Consider the following 17118-nt stretch of genomic DNA (forward strand, 5'->3'; position numbering starts at 1 on the left):
TAGGGGTAAAAGCTTTGAAATGTCCAACAAAGGATCAGCAGAGATCCTTTCTCACCAAAATCAGCTTCTATGTGGTGAAGAAAGACTGCCACCAGTCTCTGCCAAGGTCTCTGCCTTTCAATCCAGAATCTACTGTCTCCTGGAGCTCAGCTGAGGGCAACCAGGCATAAGGCTTACTCTTACTAACATCTTCTATCAGTTTCAGCTACTCTGCTTTCTTCCTGAGTTCAGCTGCAAGCTATAAGATAGAAGGCTCATCTTTTCCTAGGCCTCAGCTCTTTGAGCCTGTTGGGGGCTTCTCTCCTTGTAGTTCAGCTATGGATGAAACTGGAGTCCTTTCTCTCACATGGCAGGATCAAATATGGCAACTCCCTTTTCCTGTGCCTCCATTTTTACCAGACCCAGCAAGAGGGCAGAGACTCAACCTGAGTCATGCTTCACTGACATAGTCCATTTGAAAAAGTTTCACACTCACAGGAATGGATTAGTTCAAAATCATAATCTTTCTCATTTTGGGATTCATAAAGTAATTTCAAACTTCCACACCCTGTCTTCATCCTTTCATTTCTGAGTGCAAAAGTTATTCATTGCTCTTCATTGCTCCTTTTATTCATCTTTCTCACATCAAAACTTCTCTCTCTGATTTTAAAGTACATCTGAAATTGTGGTGTCAAGTGCTTGTGTATGCATGTTTAGTAGAGGAAGGAATTATAAATTAGTGTCTTCATTCATGGAATGCCATTGCTAGTATGGTATTCTTTGGCTTTCTATTGACTAAATAAAAATAAGAATCTTCAACCAACATCTTATAACTTCCAAAAACATACAAATTCTTATCTATGAGTTTCACATACCTGTGTTTTCCAAAATTTTTTTTCATGGGTTCCCAGGTGTATCTCTGGGAAAAATTAATTTAGGTAAGGTGTGACTATTATATTAAGTTGTAAAATACTTGCAGTAAAAAATGTAGAGGAAGGAAAGGAGGGAGGGAGGGAGGGAGGAAGGAAAAGAGGGAGGGAGGAAGGAAGATTGGGAGTAGTTATTGATGTAGTCTGAACAGAATATGTCAAAGGCTTAGCTAGTTCAGTGGTGATGGTGACTGAAAAGAAAAGAATTAAGATACAGTTTTACACTCTCTCCTAGTCCATTCAGTGAGAGTGTAAACTATAATGTAAACTATAATCCATGCTGTGTAGCAGTGCTCCAAAATGCATTCATCAAATGCAATGAATGTACCACACTAATGAAAGAAATTGTTGATGTGGGAAGTGTGTGTGGGTGTGTTTGTGTGGCGGCGGGGGTGGGGGGAGAGTGGAGCATATGGGAATCTCCTATATTTTTTTAATATAACATTTTGTGTGATCTTTGTATCTTTTAAAAATAAATTTAAAATATATTAAAACCAAAAAAAAAAAGATACACTTTTAGGTAAAATCAATAGGATTAATTAACTAATGGGGTTTGTTATTGAAGGAAAGGGAAATTTTATGTATAGACTGCATTATACATACAGGCGGTATTAGTTACTGAGATGAGAAACAGTGAAAGAAATCCATGTAATGAAATGAATCTAAATTTAGTTTGAGACTTATTAAATTTGAGATAGCTGTGAGTCAGCCAGGTAAAGTTATCAAAAATGCAAATCTGGATTGAATCTATATGTCACTTAAAACCATTTGAAAGACTGAGATCACTCGGTGATATTATTGTAAGGGAAGGCCTGCACTCCTCCCATTTTAGAGGTTGGTAATAGTAGGAGGAAACAGTACAGAACATTAAATAAAATGGCCTGGTAGGCCCTAGGTGATCTTGAAAGAATAGTTTCAGTGGAATAGTGAATCAGAAACTTGTTCGGAGGGCTAGAATGAAAGTAGGTGAGAAAGGGTAGACAGTTGGGGCAAACCACACTTTTGAGATGCTTGATTAATAAAGGGCAGTCATAAAGGATGGTTGTCATATTGAAACTCACTCAAACGGGATTTTTAAAATTTTTATTTTGCAGAAAATAGTTTATCAAATCTATTTTTATACAAAAAATGCATGGGAGAAACCTAGCCAATGAACATACAATTGTTGCCAGATGAAAAGTTTCTTTTATCAAACTTTGAATCTAAGAACATACAAATGTTTATCACTTCTGCAGTTATTGTCTAAGCTCTTCCATTTAACTATTTTAAAGATTCCACATATCCCCATTATTTCTTCTGTCCCAGTTATAGTACTATTAACGGGGAGGAAAGTACTGTCAATTGTACTGGAAAGTATATTGCTTAGAAAGATAGGGAGAAAAGAGATAACAGGATAGTTCTTAAGTTATCATCTTTGAAGAGGTCTTTGGGTGGTAACTGCAAAGGCAGTGAACCTGTATCATTGCAACCCATTTAGAAATATTGAAAAAGAACATGTGGATCACCTTCTTAGCTCCAGTGCCTAGCACAGTGCTTGGCAATAGTAAGTGCTCAGCTAATATTTGTTGAAATATAGGAAAGAAGAGAGTAGGGGAGGAGAGGAAAGGAAGGGGAAATGGAAGGAGAAAAAGAACCATGCAAGCAATCCCTTCTTCTATACTTGATTCTGCTTCAGTCTTCCCTATAATTGTTCAGTCATTTTGTTGTTGTTGTTGTTCTTTTTTTTACTTTATAATTTTTTTATTTAATTGCCTTTTTAAAAAAGATACATAGATGACAAAAAATGTTATATTAAAAAATATAAGAGGTTCCCATATACCCCACACCCCACACCCCCACTCCTCCCACATCAACAAACTTTCATCATTGTGGCATGTATTCATTGCATTTGGTGAATACATTTTGGAGCAGTACTGCACTGCTGTTTATTCATTCTTATGGAGGCCCCTAAGAGCTCTGTTAGCCTAATCTTTGCTATATAAGGTGTTTATATATTTGTAAACAATCTTGCAGATCTAGATATTATTACTAGTCCCATTTTACAAATGAGAAAACTGAGGCTTAGAGAAACAAGAAACACCCTAAAAGTTTTGTTCCTTTCAGATATTGCCTAACCCAATGACCAAGATGTTGCCCATAAGTAAACAAACTTTACTGTTAGAATTAATTGCTAGGCAAAAATAGTTGCTCATTACATTTTTATTGATTGGGTATTGATATGCATTGCAGTTGGGACACTGAATTTACATTTTAAGAAATGGTGATAACATGAGAAATGTGTGATTTATGTTGAAGTCACTTTGTTGATATCAGCTAAAGATAAAGAACTAAACATTCTATAGTCATTGTACTACACAGTGACAGATATGATATTTCGAATGTGAAGTTTGCTAATAAATACCTTTTGGCTATTAAATAATTGCATTAGCATGACACCGGATAGCCACATTATATTGTAAATTAGATAGACATGTTATCTAGTCTCATAGAGGTTGTTGACTAAGGAGAATGAATAACACATTCTTACTTATATTCAGCTTTTCCCTATAGATCTGTAAGTTTATGTATCTGTTTTCCTTGGTGTTTTTAATCAGTCCATGAAAAAAAATTATATAAGAAAGCCAGGTAAACTCTTACACATTCCAGAATGACTACTCATTAGTGAATTATTCAATTCCAAATGGAGACATCAGAAACCTATCTGAAAAATCAATGGTACTGTCCCTTATATATGTTTCATTAAAAACACTGCACCTTAAAAACCACCATATGTGAAATAAAAACTTATGAAATTGATAAAATATAATGCAAATCTTTATGGTACCTAGAAATGGCTATAAATGTTAGTAACATGCATTAAGGTATTAAATGGCTCATTCCTGGAATGATGATAACTGTCTGTCAGTAATGAAGCAGATTGATCACTGCACTGAAAATTTGAACTACATAGTCTCTGAGAACCCATCCAATTTTGTACTTCTACTATACATACAAACCTGTGTATTTATACATGGCTTTGCAGTCATGAATATTTTATTCTATTTTCAATCTATTTCTCTATGAATTGTTTTGTATGAACCTATGAACCCAAGCTACAGTTGACACGTTTTTTTAAATTTCAAGATTTAAAACATTGCCTTTTAAGACAATGATACTACACTGATCTAATCAAATGCAATTGTCGTCAGAAATAGCAAGATTTGCATTCCAATTGCTACATCAGTAACAGAAACCATTAAGCAAAATGGTAAGACATTTGAGATATTTTAATAGTGCAATTGAGACCCATTATAATCACCAAGCCACTCACTAGGGGGTCGAGTAATCTGTCAGTCAACCAAGGGCTAAGGAACCAGTTACCAAGTTCATCAATCCATTCATTTAACAACTCTGAACTTTTGGCTCATGTCAAAAGATCAAGAAAATGATCTTGAGTGCATATTTATTTATGTGTTTAGTCATGGCATTAGAAGATAAACATAAAACTTGGTTTATCTTCTTTGCAGTCCTTCTAGAAGAAAGCATTTAGTCTACTTTACGTGAAATAAATGAATGAATATGCCTTTCTGATGGATGTTTAGAACAGTTTGGGGCAACGTATTATTTAGTTGATTTGGTTTTCATAACTTACATTTTATTAGCAAGGGAGTTATGTTCTGATTATATGCTTTTACAGCTTGGTTTATCATATCACTAACATATACTTTTTCCAGTTTAAAGACACTTATATATTGTCCTTGTTTCACAACTGCAATGCTCCTTAGATACAGTTTAGAAAATGCTTTTATATACCAATGACTGAAAGAGTTCATAATATATAAAATCTTATTCTTGCTTATTAGATGAAATAATTAAAAACTCATTTCCAGTTTGGGAATTTGTGTGCCTTATGTTGACTAAATTAGAAGTTTAATACAGTAAGGCTTATTACCAACCCTCAGACATACAAAACTTTAACCCTTGATTAACGTCTTCATTATGGCTAAGATATTGCCAGGTTAATGACCTTCTTTTGTTTAAAATTGTCTGAACACAATTTTAACTATAACATCTGCTGCATTAACAATTCGAAAGAGCTACTTTAAAAAAATAACTTTTGTTCTATGACAAACTTCACCCCATCAAAAAACGTTTTCCAAGCAGTCTTCTAAGTAATATTCTTAAGAAAAATGAAATAAAATGCAGCATACACATTTCAGTTTATGTCATCCTTAATTTTTATTTGAAGCATCCTGACATTTATTTCTTAAATCACTGTTTTATATGTGATCTACTATACTTTTTACAGCACACTCACAGTTTTAAATAAATTATATGAAGCAGGGTTGTAATATCCATCAGTTCTGAGCCATGGCTGTATAAGGTTTTGGAGAAAAAAAAATAGAAATGATCACATCTCTGCAGCTAGCTCATTTGGGGAGAACACTATTTAAATTTGTTCCTAATGTAAGGTTGAAATCTATCTTGATTTCCCATCAAATGTACAGGGATTTTACAATACAGTTCATAATAGTGTTTAATTCCTCTAGGGTATAAGTTAAGATAAACAAGTCACTGACAGTGTTTATCTATAAATATAGCAGATGGTGTGGGGCTGAGGTTAGTTATCAGTTCTGCTGACTTTAATTTCATAGTTATAAAACTCTGCAAACCTCACTGTTTATAAAAGGCGAGGAAGAATATCCAATGGGCTTCAGTAGCCAAGAAACCCTCACTAACATTAATCTCTAACTGATACTCAGTATCCTCCTAGGGTACAACTTTTAAGATTGTGGAGTGATTGCTAGACACATTAAAATTTTCACTGGGATCATTAGCACGCATTTCTGTCATTGATCTATTATAGCTTTGTTAATGAGTTCCATGTGAATGAAATTTAGTGAATGGGACAATTCTTTCTAAATCTTGTTAGGTGAAGGTTTAACAAGCAGTTTAGGTAGTTATATATCTAAAAGATAGCCTAATTTGTCAAAACAATACTTTTTCTCCTATCCAAAGATGAATAATGATGCTTAAATAGACCAAAGTACTTAGGGATAGAATTTCAAAAAGGAAAACCATAACATCATTCAAATAATTAATCAGCCAATGTATATTATATACATTTCCATTAGGCTATGAATCTTCCTAAAATTCACAATACACCATAGAATTGTTAAAGAAGCAAAATATTTATTCTGCATATTTCAAATTGTTTTAAATATAAATTTTTATTACAACTTATTTCATGAAAAACTATATGCTCAATTTAATTAAAATTGATTCCTTGACAAAGAAAAACCACTATTAGGAGAAGAGTATTATTTGAAACAGCTCAATTATTCCATTTCAATTTTGTGAATAAAAAGTATATATTTTATAACCACAAAAGTGGAAAAATTTTACAAGCTCTACCACTCTTACATTTAGAAAAGTTGATTTTTCAGATCCTGAGAAGAGCAGGCTTTTTATATTTCTATGATAACACAAAATATGATCTGGAGTCTTAAAAAGTCTTAAACTAAAACTGTATTAATTGTATTAGAATTCAGACCCCTTGGGAACGAGTAACTTTCTGTTTCTGATTTTTATTATCTCTTTTAGTGTTGTAGTAAATCCTGTTAAACATATCCAAGACGAGCTTAATAAGAATAAATGAGGACGATAATTGTGGCAACGATGTCTCCTAATTAGGATGGGTTTTCTAGTAACAAAATCCTCAATTGCTTTTCTAGTTCTTGTATTGGGCTGCTTCTCCCTTGATCCTCTTTTAGAGCTTTATTACTGACCTGAAACTCCAATTAGTCTTCTGTGTTTTCTATTGATTATTCCTAACATAGAGCTCAAATCTTGACTTCCCAGGATCTGGCTTCTGAGCAATGGCAGTCATTGGTGGAGACTGGACTGAAAGAGCTAGAGTAATATATCTTCTCATCTCCCTTCTTGTTCAGAGCATATCATCATGTGGCAATGCCTCTCTCAAGTGGGGGCTTTAACTCATTTCTTCCCCATTTTCTTTATTTTAAAATTTTTAAATTTGTTTTTATTTATTTGTAAATGTTACATTAAAAAAAATATGAGGTCCCCATATACCCCCCACCCCCCTCACCCCACTCCTCCCACATCAACAAACTCTTTCATCATTTTGGAACATTCATTGCATTTGGTGAAAACATTTTGGAGCACTGCTGCAGCACATGGATAGTGGTTTACACTGTAGTTTACACTCTCCTCCCAGTCCACCCAGTGGGCCATGGCAGGACATACAATGTCCAGCATCTGTCCCTGCAGTACCACCCAGGACAACTCCAAGTTCTGAAAACGCCCCCACATCATATCTCTTCTTCTCTCTCCCTACCACCAGCAGCTACCATGGCCACTTTCTCCACATCAATACTACAGTTTCTTCCATTACTAATCACAATAGTTCCATAGTAGAACACCAGTAAGTCTACTCTAATCCATTCTCTATTCCTTCATCCTGTGGACCCTGGGATGGTTATGCCCACTCCCCCTCTAGATCAAGAGGGGGCTTAGATTCCACATGGATGATGGATGCAATTCTCCTGCTTGCAGTTGTAGGCACTCTTGGCTCCCTGGTGTGGTGGTTGACCTTCTTCGCCTCCCTGTTAGCTGGCCAGGGTAAGTAATAAACCAGAGCCAGGGGAGCTCTATCACATTTCCCAATGCAACAGCAACAATCCCCCAAGTGCAATGGCAAAGACCAGTAAAGATGGATGATTCAACAATGAACCCTTGATACTGATGGCTACGATTATGAGCCTCTGTGCCTGAAATACAAACTAGGCCTAGAACTGCAGGATGCCTCCTGAGAGCCTCCATGTTGCTCAAAGGTGGCCACTCTCTAAGCCAAACTCAGTATATAAATGCATTACCTTCCCCCACAGTGTGGGACATGACTCCCCGGGATGAACCTCACTGGCACGAAGGGATTACTACCAAGCATCAGCTGATGATGTAACTAGAAAAAGACCTTGAATAAAAGGGTCAACTCAGACCAGCAGAATACCTCAGCCTTCATGTAATGTCAGGTGTTAAAAACTGCTTTTTGACTTTAGATAAAAGGGGGAAATGGAAAGGACAAATGAGTTTATATGGCAATGAGTCTCCAAAAAAGAGTAGGGAGGTCATCAGAAGGGTGATGCTTATGCACTCCTCAGCAGGGTACCAGAGACGCCAAGGTAGATGGAAACCCAGGTGCTGGTTCTTTTAAGGGCTGCAGAGACCCACAGGTTCTATGGTCATGGCAGATGGCTCTGGAGTTCAGTGCCATGTCAGTTGGCCCTACTTTGGAGTTTGTGTTCCTGAGTGTGATGAAGTTGGACTCTGATATGACCTTTCTACACATTCCTCTTCTGTTATTTTTACCAGACCTGAGGTTAGCGCTAGGGTTGGTATATACTCAGGAGACCTGAATCTCTGGACTGTCCATGTGACAGCCAGGCCCTGAGCCTCAGCAGACTTGCAACTCCTGCCCTCTGGTTTATTGGACTTACCATTTTCTTTTAAGGCTCCAAAACCACCTGCATCATGATTATCAAGAAAATTCATTTTGGGCTATTTGTATGTTTGGTATTTGTATTTACGTTGGATTGAGTTAAAACTAGGGGTGATTTCAAATTAATATTACTATAAAAAACATGTAAAACAGATTATGAATTAAGTTTAAATATTGCATCTTTGAAGTAGAAAAGCAAAAGAAAGAACGTTTTCACAAAGGAAAAGATATCTTTTTAAAACCTGGCCACTAAGATGTATGCCTCCTAGAGTTGTGAGGCTACTGAAAATGGATAGAAAAATGTTTGGCAGCAGCATGGCCTAGAAGACTAGGGCTGCAGAGTGGCCAGGAGCTACCTGGTAAGGGAGGGCAAAAATAGGTAACAATAGTAGAAACTTATTATCTGGCTGGCATAGGAAGCAAAAGAAAACAAAACAGGGAAAATAAAGCAAAGGAGCATATGCAAGTAGTTGAGTTGAGAGTACAAAATGAATGATTTAGGAACTGTCTTTATAGGAACTCATATACAATACATTATTGGGAAATGAGATGTAGTTTAACAACCACAATGAAACAATCACTCCTGTGAAGAATGAATATTTTCCAATATCCTAATGGGTAACCTAAAATAATTGTCTTTCTTCCCTAACCTGTATATAAAGCATACTGAATTATTTTATGAAATGTAACCCTTTATTTTTAATCATGGTTTACAAAAAAAAATCACTTTCTATGAGGACATTTTCTGATTAAAGGAGAAAAAAATAAGGTCTTAAAATTTTCTAAAAAGTACCTCCACTTTCACCCAAATCTCTCTGATTTTACTAAAAATTTTATAGAAATAAACTGCTGTCAGAAAATATAAAACTTAGAGCATGTGGAATAAAAATAATGCACAACTTTTAAATATTTTAATTTCATTTTCATCATTTCATTTTCTTTCAGATTATCCAAACCTGCCTAATGTCAAGGGCAGTGCCTTATATAAAAGTAAACCTCCTAAGGAAATCACACGAACTGGATTTCATTTCCCCTTCACAGGTCAGTTAAAAATCAATACATCTTTATTATTTATTCCCTCTCAAAATTCAATAATTTTCAAGGCTTTTTCTTTTTTCTAGGAGAAGTAATCTATGCTTTCACATGCATGACAGTTACTTGTGGAGTCCTTCTCTTGGTTATGCTCAAACTAAGGTAACTGGATACAACTCAGAAGGGCAGGGCTAGAGCAGAATCCCTTAGCCGTGGTGAAGTGTGGTTTACAGGTTCAAAATGGAAGGCCTTACAAAGGGCCTTAGTGTGAACTCTTCCCTGTCAAGACATAATAAATAACTTTAATGTGGAATAGGTCCATGGGAACATTGCCTTCAGTCTTCAAATGTAAGGGAAATGCCGTCATAGGGTTGTTTACTGTTGCATTTTACAAGCACACGTACATTGTATGTTCCCCCAAATGAAACTGTTATTGACCTTTCCCTTGACCTTCCCACAAAATCCAAATTGAACTTTGATGCATTTCCTTATTCAAATCATTGGCAGGATTGATCGCTTCACATATAGCTTATAGGTACCTGAAAATTTACTCTGTAATCTATTATATGCTAATGAATTTTATCCATGTTTTAATATACAATTATTGAAAGAGACATTTAATGAGTACTCACAGAGTACCCATACAAAGAACTCCTTACTATTGCCTGACATTAATTCACTTGCCAAATCTTCTTTCTCTTTGGCTGCCTTCAATGCTGGAATGCTCCAAGGCTCCAGTGGGCATATGAAACTTCCAGAGTAGAGAAACATCAAGCCCTAAATTTCTAAATGGCTAAGATTTTAAATTTTCCCTCTTATTTAACATTTATAAAAAGATCTAAAATGGTGTACACTTGCTTACCTTTAAGATTTAAAAAAATAGTCACATTTTTAAACATTAGGCATATGCATTTGTTTATTCATTATACATGTGCATATATGTATGTACCATTTTAGTATCATAAATGTTAATAAAGAAATGAGATGTCTGTGTGCATGTGCACACAAAATATGTGCACACAAAATATGGTTAGCAAGATTGGCTTAGAGAGGAAAAGAGGCATTGGATATTATTTTAACTCTCATAAAACCTAGAGAGGAAGACTCAGTAAACTATATAACGCACATGCATGTATTACTCCTCCAAAAATCTCAAGCTCAAAGACCTTGACAAAGAGGAGATAAAATGAAAGGCCTGAAGTGGGGATGTGTAAGGCAGTACCAAAGGTTAGGCCACATGGTCACTGCATGCTCTGCATAAGGACAGTCAAATTGAATTTTTTTAAATGCAATGCTAGTTTAACAAAATGTATCCACTTGTTAGAAGAAACCCTCCAAACATGTAATTTGATGTTTACCCATACCAGTACCAAAACAAACTGCTTTTCTCTAAGCAGAGAGGTTGTATTTGCATGAGATGATATCTTGGGTTCCAGATGCTGTTTCAAGGCCAATTAATTAGTAAAGATTTCTAAGGGGGGGGTGGAGGAGGGAATATCATTTGGAATGTATTAACCTTCCCTTCAATTGGAAATTGGTTTAAAATATTTGAAAGCACTGTTCAGTTACTGTGCCTGCCTAGGTATTTCTCACAAACCTATTGTTTCAGAGAAACACCATTTTCTGGTCTAGCGAAAATGAAACTTTTATTTCTTAGTCACATACATAACATGTGGAATTCAAAAAGGTCCATGAGTTTTGGCAGATTACTGTTCTACACAGGTAAATAAGGTGTAGGTTATTGAGAATTCCCTGTGTGTTAGTTGTAATTTCACCTCCTTTCTCTCCTGCTTAGAAAGGCATATCACTTTTCTTGATCTTGAATTTACTCTAATATGAATTTTAAAGCAAATCATTCATGTTTCTAAGTATATTACAGTTAGTAACAAATTCTTTGCTGACCAATTTAAAATTGATCAGGATGTCTAATCTGAAAGTTCCAGACCCAGAGTTGGGTAAATGACAAAAATGAAAGCCATCACAGGAAGAACAAGCCAAAATAAAAGCATCAACAACAAAATGTATTGTAACCTCCATGAAAGATAAATAATATCTTTCTAATGCAAGAAGATTGGCTACTATTTCACATAGTGTTCAGTCACTTGTGGTCAGATCTAGTAGAGTGAATACCTTTCTGAGTAAAGATGAACATTTTTGCATTTGTTTCATATTATACTAAATTAAAACATTCTTAATTCTTCTAGAAAAAAAATAATAGCTTAAACATTGGCACAAAGGCCTTTTTTTTTTTCATTTTCAAACTGCTTACTTAGAAACCACAGTTAAATGCGTGATGATCCTTAAAGACCACAGAGTATTCTGCCTTTTTTTTTTAGCATTCATAAATTTTATTTTTTTCCCCTCTAGACACAGACTGAAATTGTCCTAACTCCTTTCAAAATATATAAGAACACATACAAACACATTTGTAAAACCTTTACCATAGTGTGCTGCTCATGTTTACTTTTACTTTTCTTTAGAACCTGCAGAATAGCAAGTCAAACCAGAGATCCTTCACCAATCCAAATACCTGGAGGACTCATGATTCACTAAGAGTCAAGGATAATTAACATTTTCGTTAGAGTAAACCTATATAACCAGAATAGCCTACTCATCACCAATAAGGAAAATGAGGAAAATGGATGTAATGATATTGGATCATTAAATGTAATAATGTAAGGCATAATAATATGGCACAATATTTCAAGTAAAAATATGCAGGGGTAACTTTCACAACACTGGTATAGAATAAAGTCTCCCCTCTAGGCAAAAATTGTCTCCCCAAGTTATATTCTGCATGATTTGCTTCATGGTAAACATGAATTCATATAATTGTAATTAGTTGCATCTTAATTATGACAAGTTATAGTCAGCAGGATTTTTTCCTGATCATTTTGTAAGTTCCCATTAGTCTGCCAAAAGGTAAATGTTAACAAAAGCTATCTGGTACACATTTGTTATCTGCATATTTTTAATAATTTTCAAGCCATTGGCATTGATCTTAAGTTTCTAAACATATCTGGCTAGATCTTCAGTGTTAAAAACTCAAAATGATATCTTTGGATTTTTGTAATTTAAATACTATTGAATTTTATTTCTTACATTTGGTGTTGTCATTTCATACCCATGAAAATGTGAAGCAACTACACTAATAAATGTCAATGTGTATTTCAATAATAATATATTTTATTTGTGATTTTAATTTGTTCTATGCTAATTATGATGAGCTTATGAAATAATAAAGCTATGCTATTATTGTTATTTTCTATATTTTATCCTGATTTGACATCAGAGTTTAATTATGATTGGAAGATTGTGGAACAGATGGTTATTAGTCAAAATTTTGATGAATATATGCTTTTCAACTGTCTGTAATCATATGGCAACCATTGCTCAGAATGATCATGAGTTTGTATTATCTATAGTTTCTGTAGAATTAGAGGCACAAATATTCGATATCCTGATGCCCTAGAAATAATTATTGACATATTTACAATTAAAGTTCAAATATTTTTGCTAGTTTGGGCTCATAGCTATTGTTGCTCGCTGCTCTTTGTCCTAAACATTGTATATTAAATTAAATTTGAAGTTAACGTTTGGCTATGTTTACTCAGTGTAATTGAAAAACCAGCCTATATCTCTTAAAATAGGGAAGAACAATTCATAAATCTCTCTCAAGGAGTTCAGTACATTCCAGAGGCTGTTTAATGAGTTATTGTGAAGAGACTGCAGGCATTTCCATCTCCAAAGTACAGTCATGTAATTTAGACTTACTAATGTCTGGGAAAATGCAAACTACTTCCTCTGGAAAACTAAGTAAAGAAGGCAAGTTGCCTTTGAGCGGAGAAAGGGAGGACAGAGTGTAAAATAAGAAGGCCTCCCTAAAAACCATAATCTTACCTCATGGTTAGTAAGACTGAGTAGTCCATTCTTGGCAGAACTGTAGAAGCAGAGATCAGCAGGGAGCAATTAGCGATCTCCTAATTCGTCAGCCATCTCTAATACTGGGAGTCCAAGTTGAGAAAACGCAGGACACAAAACTGACAAACATCAGACTGAGACACAAAACGTCCTATAATAGCAGGTTAAGGAATCAAGACATTTAAAAAGTTCCCTTAAAGGCTTAGCCTGACCCCATTTCCACCCTCATCTTTTGTTCCTCCAATCTCTCTTTGCATGCTTTTCTCTAATCCCTTCAAGACCAGATTTTCTTTCATCTTTGGATTTTGCACATGATCTCTTTCTAGAACCTTTTCACCTCTCCTTTTCACTTGGCTGACCCTACTCATCCTTCAAGTGTTAACTCTATTTGTTACAACATCTGAGAAGCCTTTCCTGGCCCTCTTTTTCCCAGCCCCAGAGTGAGGTAGGTTGCACAGAGCTGCTAAGGCACCCAGGTCTTCCCTGTCGTAGACTACTATGTTTCATTATAACTGCCTCTTCATTATGTTTCTCTCAGTAAATTGTAAGCACTCTGACTGGGTCTGTTGGCTCACTTCTGATTTCCAGTCCTTGGCACATAATATGTGCTCAATAAACAATTGTTTAATGAATGAATTGCTTCATTTAGAAAGTCACAAAGAACCATAAAATTATTTTAAACAGGGAAGTGGCATAATCAGATATGTGAACCAGTAAACTCATGCAGGCAGAAATGGAAATGATGGACTGGAAAGGGGTAACACTGATGTCAAGAGAACTGCTTACAATGTACTGCGATGTTTATCTAGGGAATAATGAGAGTGTGCATTAATTAATTTGTTCAACACATACTGAACATGTACAGTTCTCCAGACACTGTGCTAGGGACTAGAGATATAGATCTGAATATAGTTCTCTTGGAGCTGCAAAAAATGAAGAAGTAAACAAGGTAATTTTTTAAAGTGATTAGGTGCTATGAAGGAGTAAATATGCTGGAAGTATATATTGATATGAAGAGAGGAAGGAGCAGTAATGAGAGAGAATGGAAGGTACTTGATGAATATAAACAGAATGGGTGGGTATTGGGGATTAGATGTTTGCAAGGAGTTGAGGATCATAGCATGTAAACCACCCACATCTTTATAAAAATGCCCTACATCAAACCTTTTCAGAATTATCCAAATTAAACTGCTTGGAGTTATCTTAATATGGGTATGCCATCTGTTTCCAATTGGTTCCCTGACTGATGATACTGGTAATTATTTCATCTTGGACTCATTGACTTTTCTAGTGGAACATTCATGTGGAATTACCTAGCAGCCAAATGGAAAAATATGGTCCTGGTACTGCTAAGTGAGATTCGAGCTAGAGAAATTAAATTTTTTCTTCCAGTATCTTTTCCATCTCTCTCTTCCCAGACAAGAAAGGAAACTCACCTCTAGAGACTCACTTATAATTTCTAGAGAAAATCATTAAGGAGCAGTGTTGTCAGATCACCAGGCGGAACAGATCACAGACATTTCCTCAGAATTTAACCATTGAAGAAATTCCCTCCAGAGTAGACTGCCTGCTCCTGCAATAAGTCTTTGTGCTTCGAGCTGCTTCTGCATATTTACCCACCACAGCCTTTTTTTCTCCATGGAATCCTTTCCATAAACTCCCATAGGCATTCCTGGGAACTAGAAGTCAGCAGAGTGGTACCAGCTGGAACACAGCGAGGTAACCCAGAAAGGTCTCACAGAAGGAATTAAGAGCAGCAGGAAAACGGGGACTTTACAGTCACTCCAAAACTGGGACTTAAGTCTGTTCCTACTTCCCTGTGAGAGTTCCAAGAAACATACTTTTGGGAGTTACTGAAACATGCATCCCTTTCATTACCATGTTTGGTGAAAACAAATGACTTAAAAGAGTAAAAAGAGAGCTTCTTTCTATTTTTTTTTTAGAACAATCACAAGTGTGAGCTCTAAAACCTATGAGTGAAATCTAAGTGATTGATGGTCAAAATGATGATATCGCTGCTTTAAAAACGGTGCCAGATTAGCATGTATCCTTTGTGGACTAACACTGCTCTTTTTACATGTCCTGGTCTGGATGGTCTGCTATTTCACACTGCTCTTCCCTAGAGCTCTGAGATGAATACCATCTGGGCTGCAATGATTTACTACTCCCCAGTTTCCCAAGTTGTTCCTAAGTTCTGCTTTGAAACTTATGTTTATTCAGTCTATGCTGGGTCCACCAAAAGCTTAAGGTGGTAGAATTAACGTTCCATAGCTTTATCTACAGTCCAGTCATTTGTAATAAACGTATCTTTTTTTAAACCATATTTTTCAACATTTTATTTTGATATTCTAACAAATACAGAGAGATAAGGAGTAAATGCAAAAGGAATAAGATTTCAGGGGGAAAAAGGAAAATTTTATCCACATAAAATAGACTATATAGAAAATCTAAGAGAATCTATAGATAAGCTATTAAAACTAATAAGCTGAATTACTGATACCAAAAAAAGCAGCAGTATTTCTTTAAACCAAGAACAACTAATTAGAAAATGCAATAAAATACACTACTGCTAGATTGATGGCTTGATAATCACTGAAAAGAATTATGGAAAGTATTGATATTAGTTATCAGTTTTAAAACTTTAATAATTTTTGTTTCATTCTTTATAAATGTTTTTCAATTTGTTGTAATGGCCATTATTTTTAAAAGCAGAAAGAACAAAAAACATTTAAGCCTCTAAAAACAATATCATGATTAATGTCTTTATATAAAATGATTGAAGATAAACTAAATTGCTTCAGAAGAAAATATAATTTTTTGGTTGCCCTTTCCTGGTCGTTAAATCATAATTTGTAGATGATAGTTAATAGAAGCCATAAGAAGGGACTTTTTTACTTAGTTTTTACTCTGGGTTTAAAAAAAGGTCTGGAAGAGTTGTTCCCATATTATTCCAATATGGAATCAAGCCAACAACTTTAAATTGGATACAATATTTTTTCCAGATAACCTCAAGAATTCTATTTACATTTGTATAAACAAACTGGTGTTTTTAAAATTAATATAAAATAAGAGGTAAACATGTAGGTTGATGGCTTTTATTAATATATTTTACGTGCCAGTCTTAAAGTAAATATATCTTTAATCAGGAGTTTATAATGCTTAAGGGTGTCTATAGGTTTGGTTCTATACATAGAAGGGAAATATGCCTTAAAAAATATAGCATTTTAAAGTTTTTATTAGACAAGATTGACAGATTTAAAGATAGATATTAAAGTCATAAAATCTCATAAAATATGGAGTTTCTCAATTTAGTGCATAAAATTGTTAAATTTGTCTCTGAAATATATATGAAGATTTTCAACGTGTAATGTGCTATTTATTTGATGTTTGCATATAATCTAAATCCACATCAGCAGCAAGAGGAACATAATTAGGTCAAACATTTTCTAAAAATTTATGCCGAGATAAAAATATAACTATAAAAATCAAGCATTGGTCTTTCAAGTATTTATAAGTATTTAAAGCATAGATATTTCTTTGAATGTATATATGTGTTACTAATTAAGCAAGTTTTTAATTCACAGTTTAACACTTCATAACAGAAAAAAAATACATGTTTTATTTTTTATGGTTACTGAAAGCTGTTTATCATTTCCCTTAAAATATAATTGGAAGACAGATAAAAAGGCCACACACACACACGCAGATATAGATTATATATAAATGTATTTAGAATTATAAAAACTCAAACAAAATTAC

General features: G+C 34.7%; 1 protein-coding gene across 1 annotated transcript in view; it reads left to right on the forward strand.

Annotated features, from left to right (window-relative positions):
* The window catches only part of GFRAL (GDNF family receptor alpha like), a 64214-nt gene extending 52223 nt beyond the window's left edge, over positions 1-11991 (forward strand). The window contains exons 7-9 of the mRNA XM_004453641.2: positions 9352-9447; positions 9528-9600; positions 11919-11991. Coding sequence (XP_004453698.2) covers positions 9352-9447; positions 9528-9600; positions 11919-11991 — 242 coding nt within the window. The remainder of the gene's footprint in view (positions 1-9351; positions 9448-9527; positions 9601-11918) is intronic.
* The last annotated feature ends 5127 nt before the right edge of the window (positions 11992-17118 follow it).

This window comes from Dasypus novemcinctus, chromosome 11 (genome assembly GCF_030445035.2).
Source record: "Dasypus novemcinctus isolate mDasNov1 chromosome 11, mDasNov1.1.hap2, whole genome shotgun sequence".
Classification (NCBI taxonomy): domain Eukaryota; kingdom Metazoa; phylum Chordata; class Mammalia; order Cingulata; family Dasypodidae; genus Dasypus; species Dasypus novemcinctus.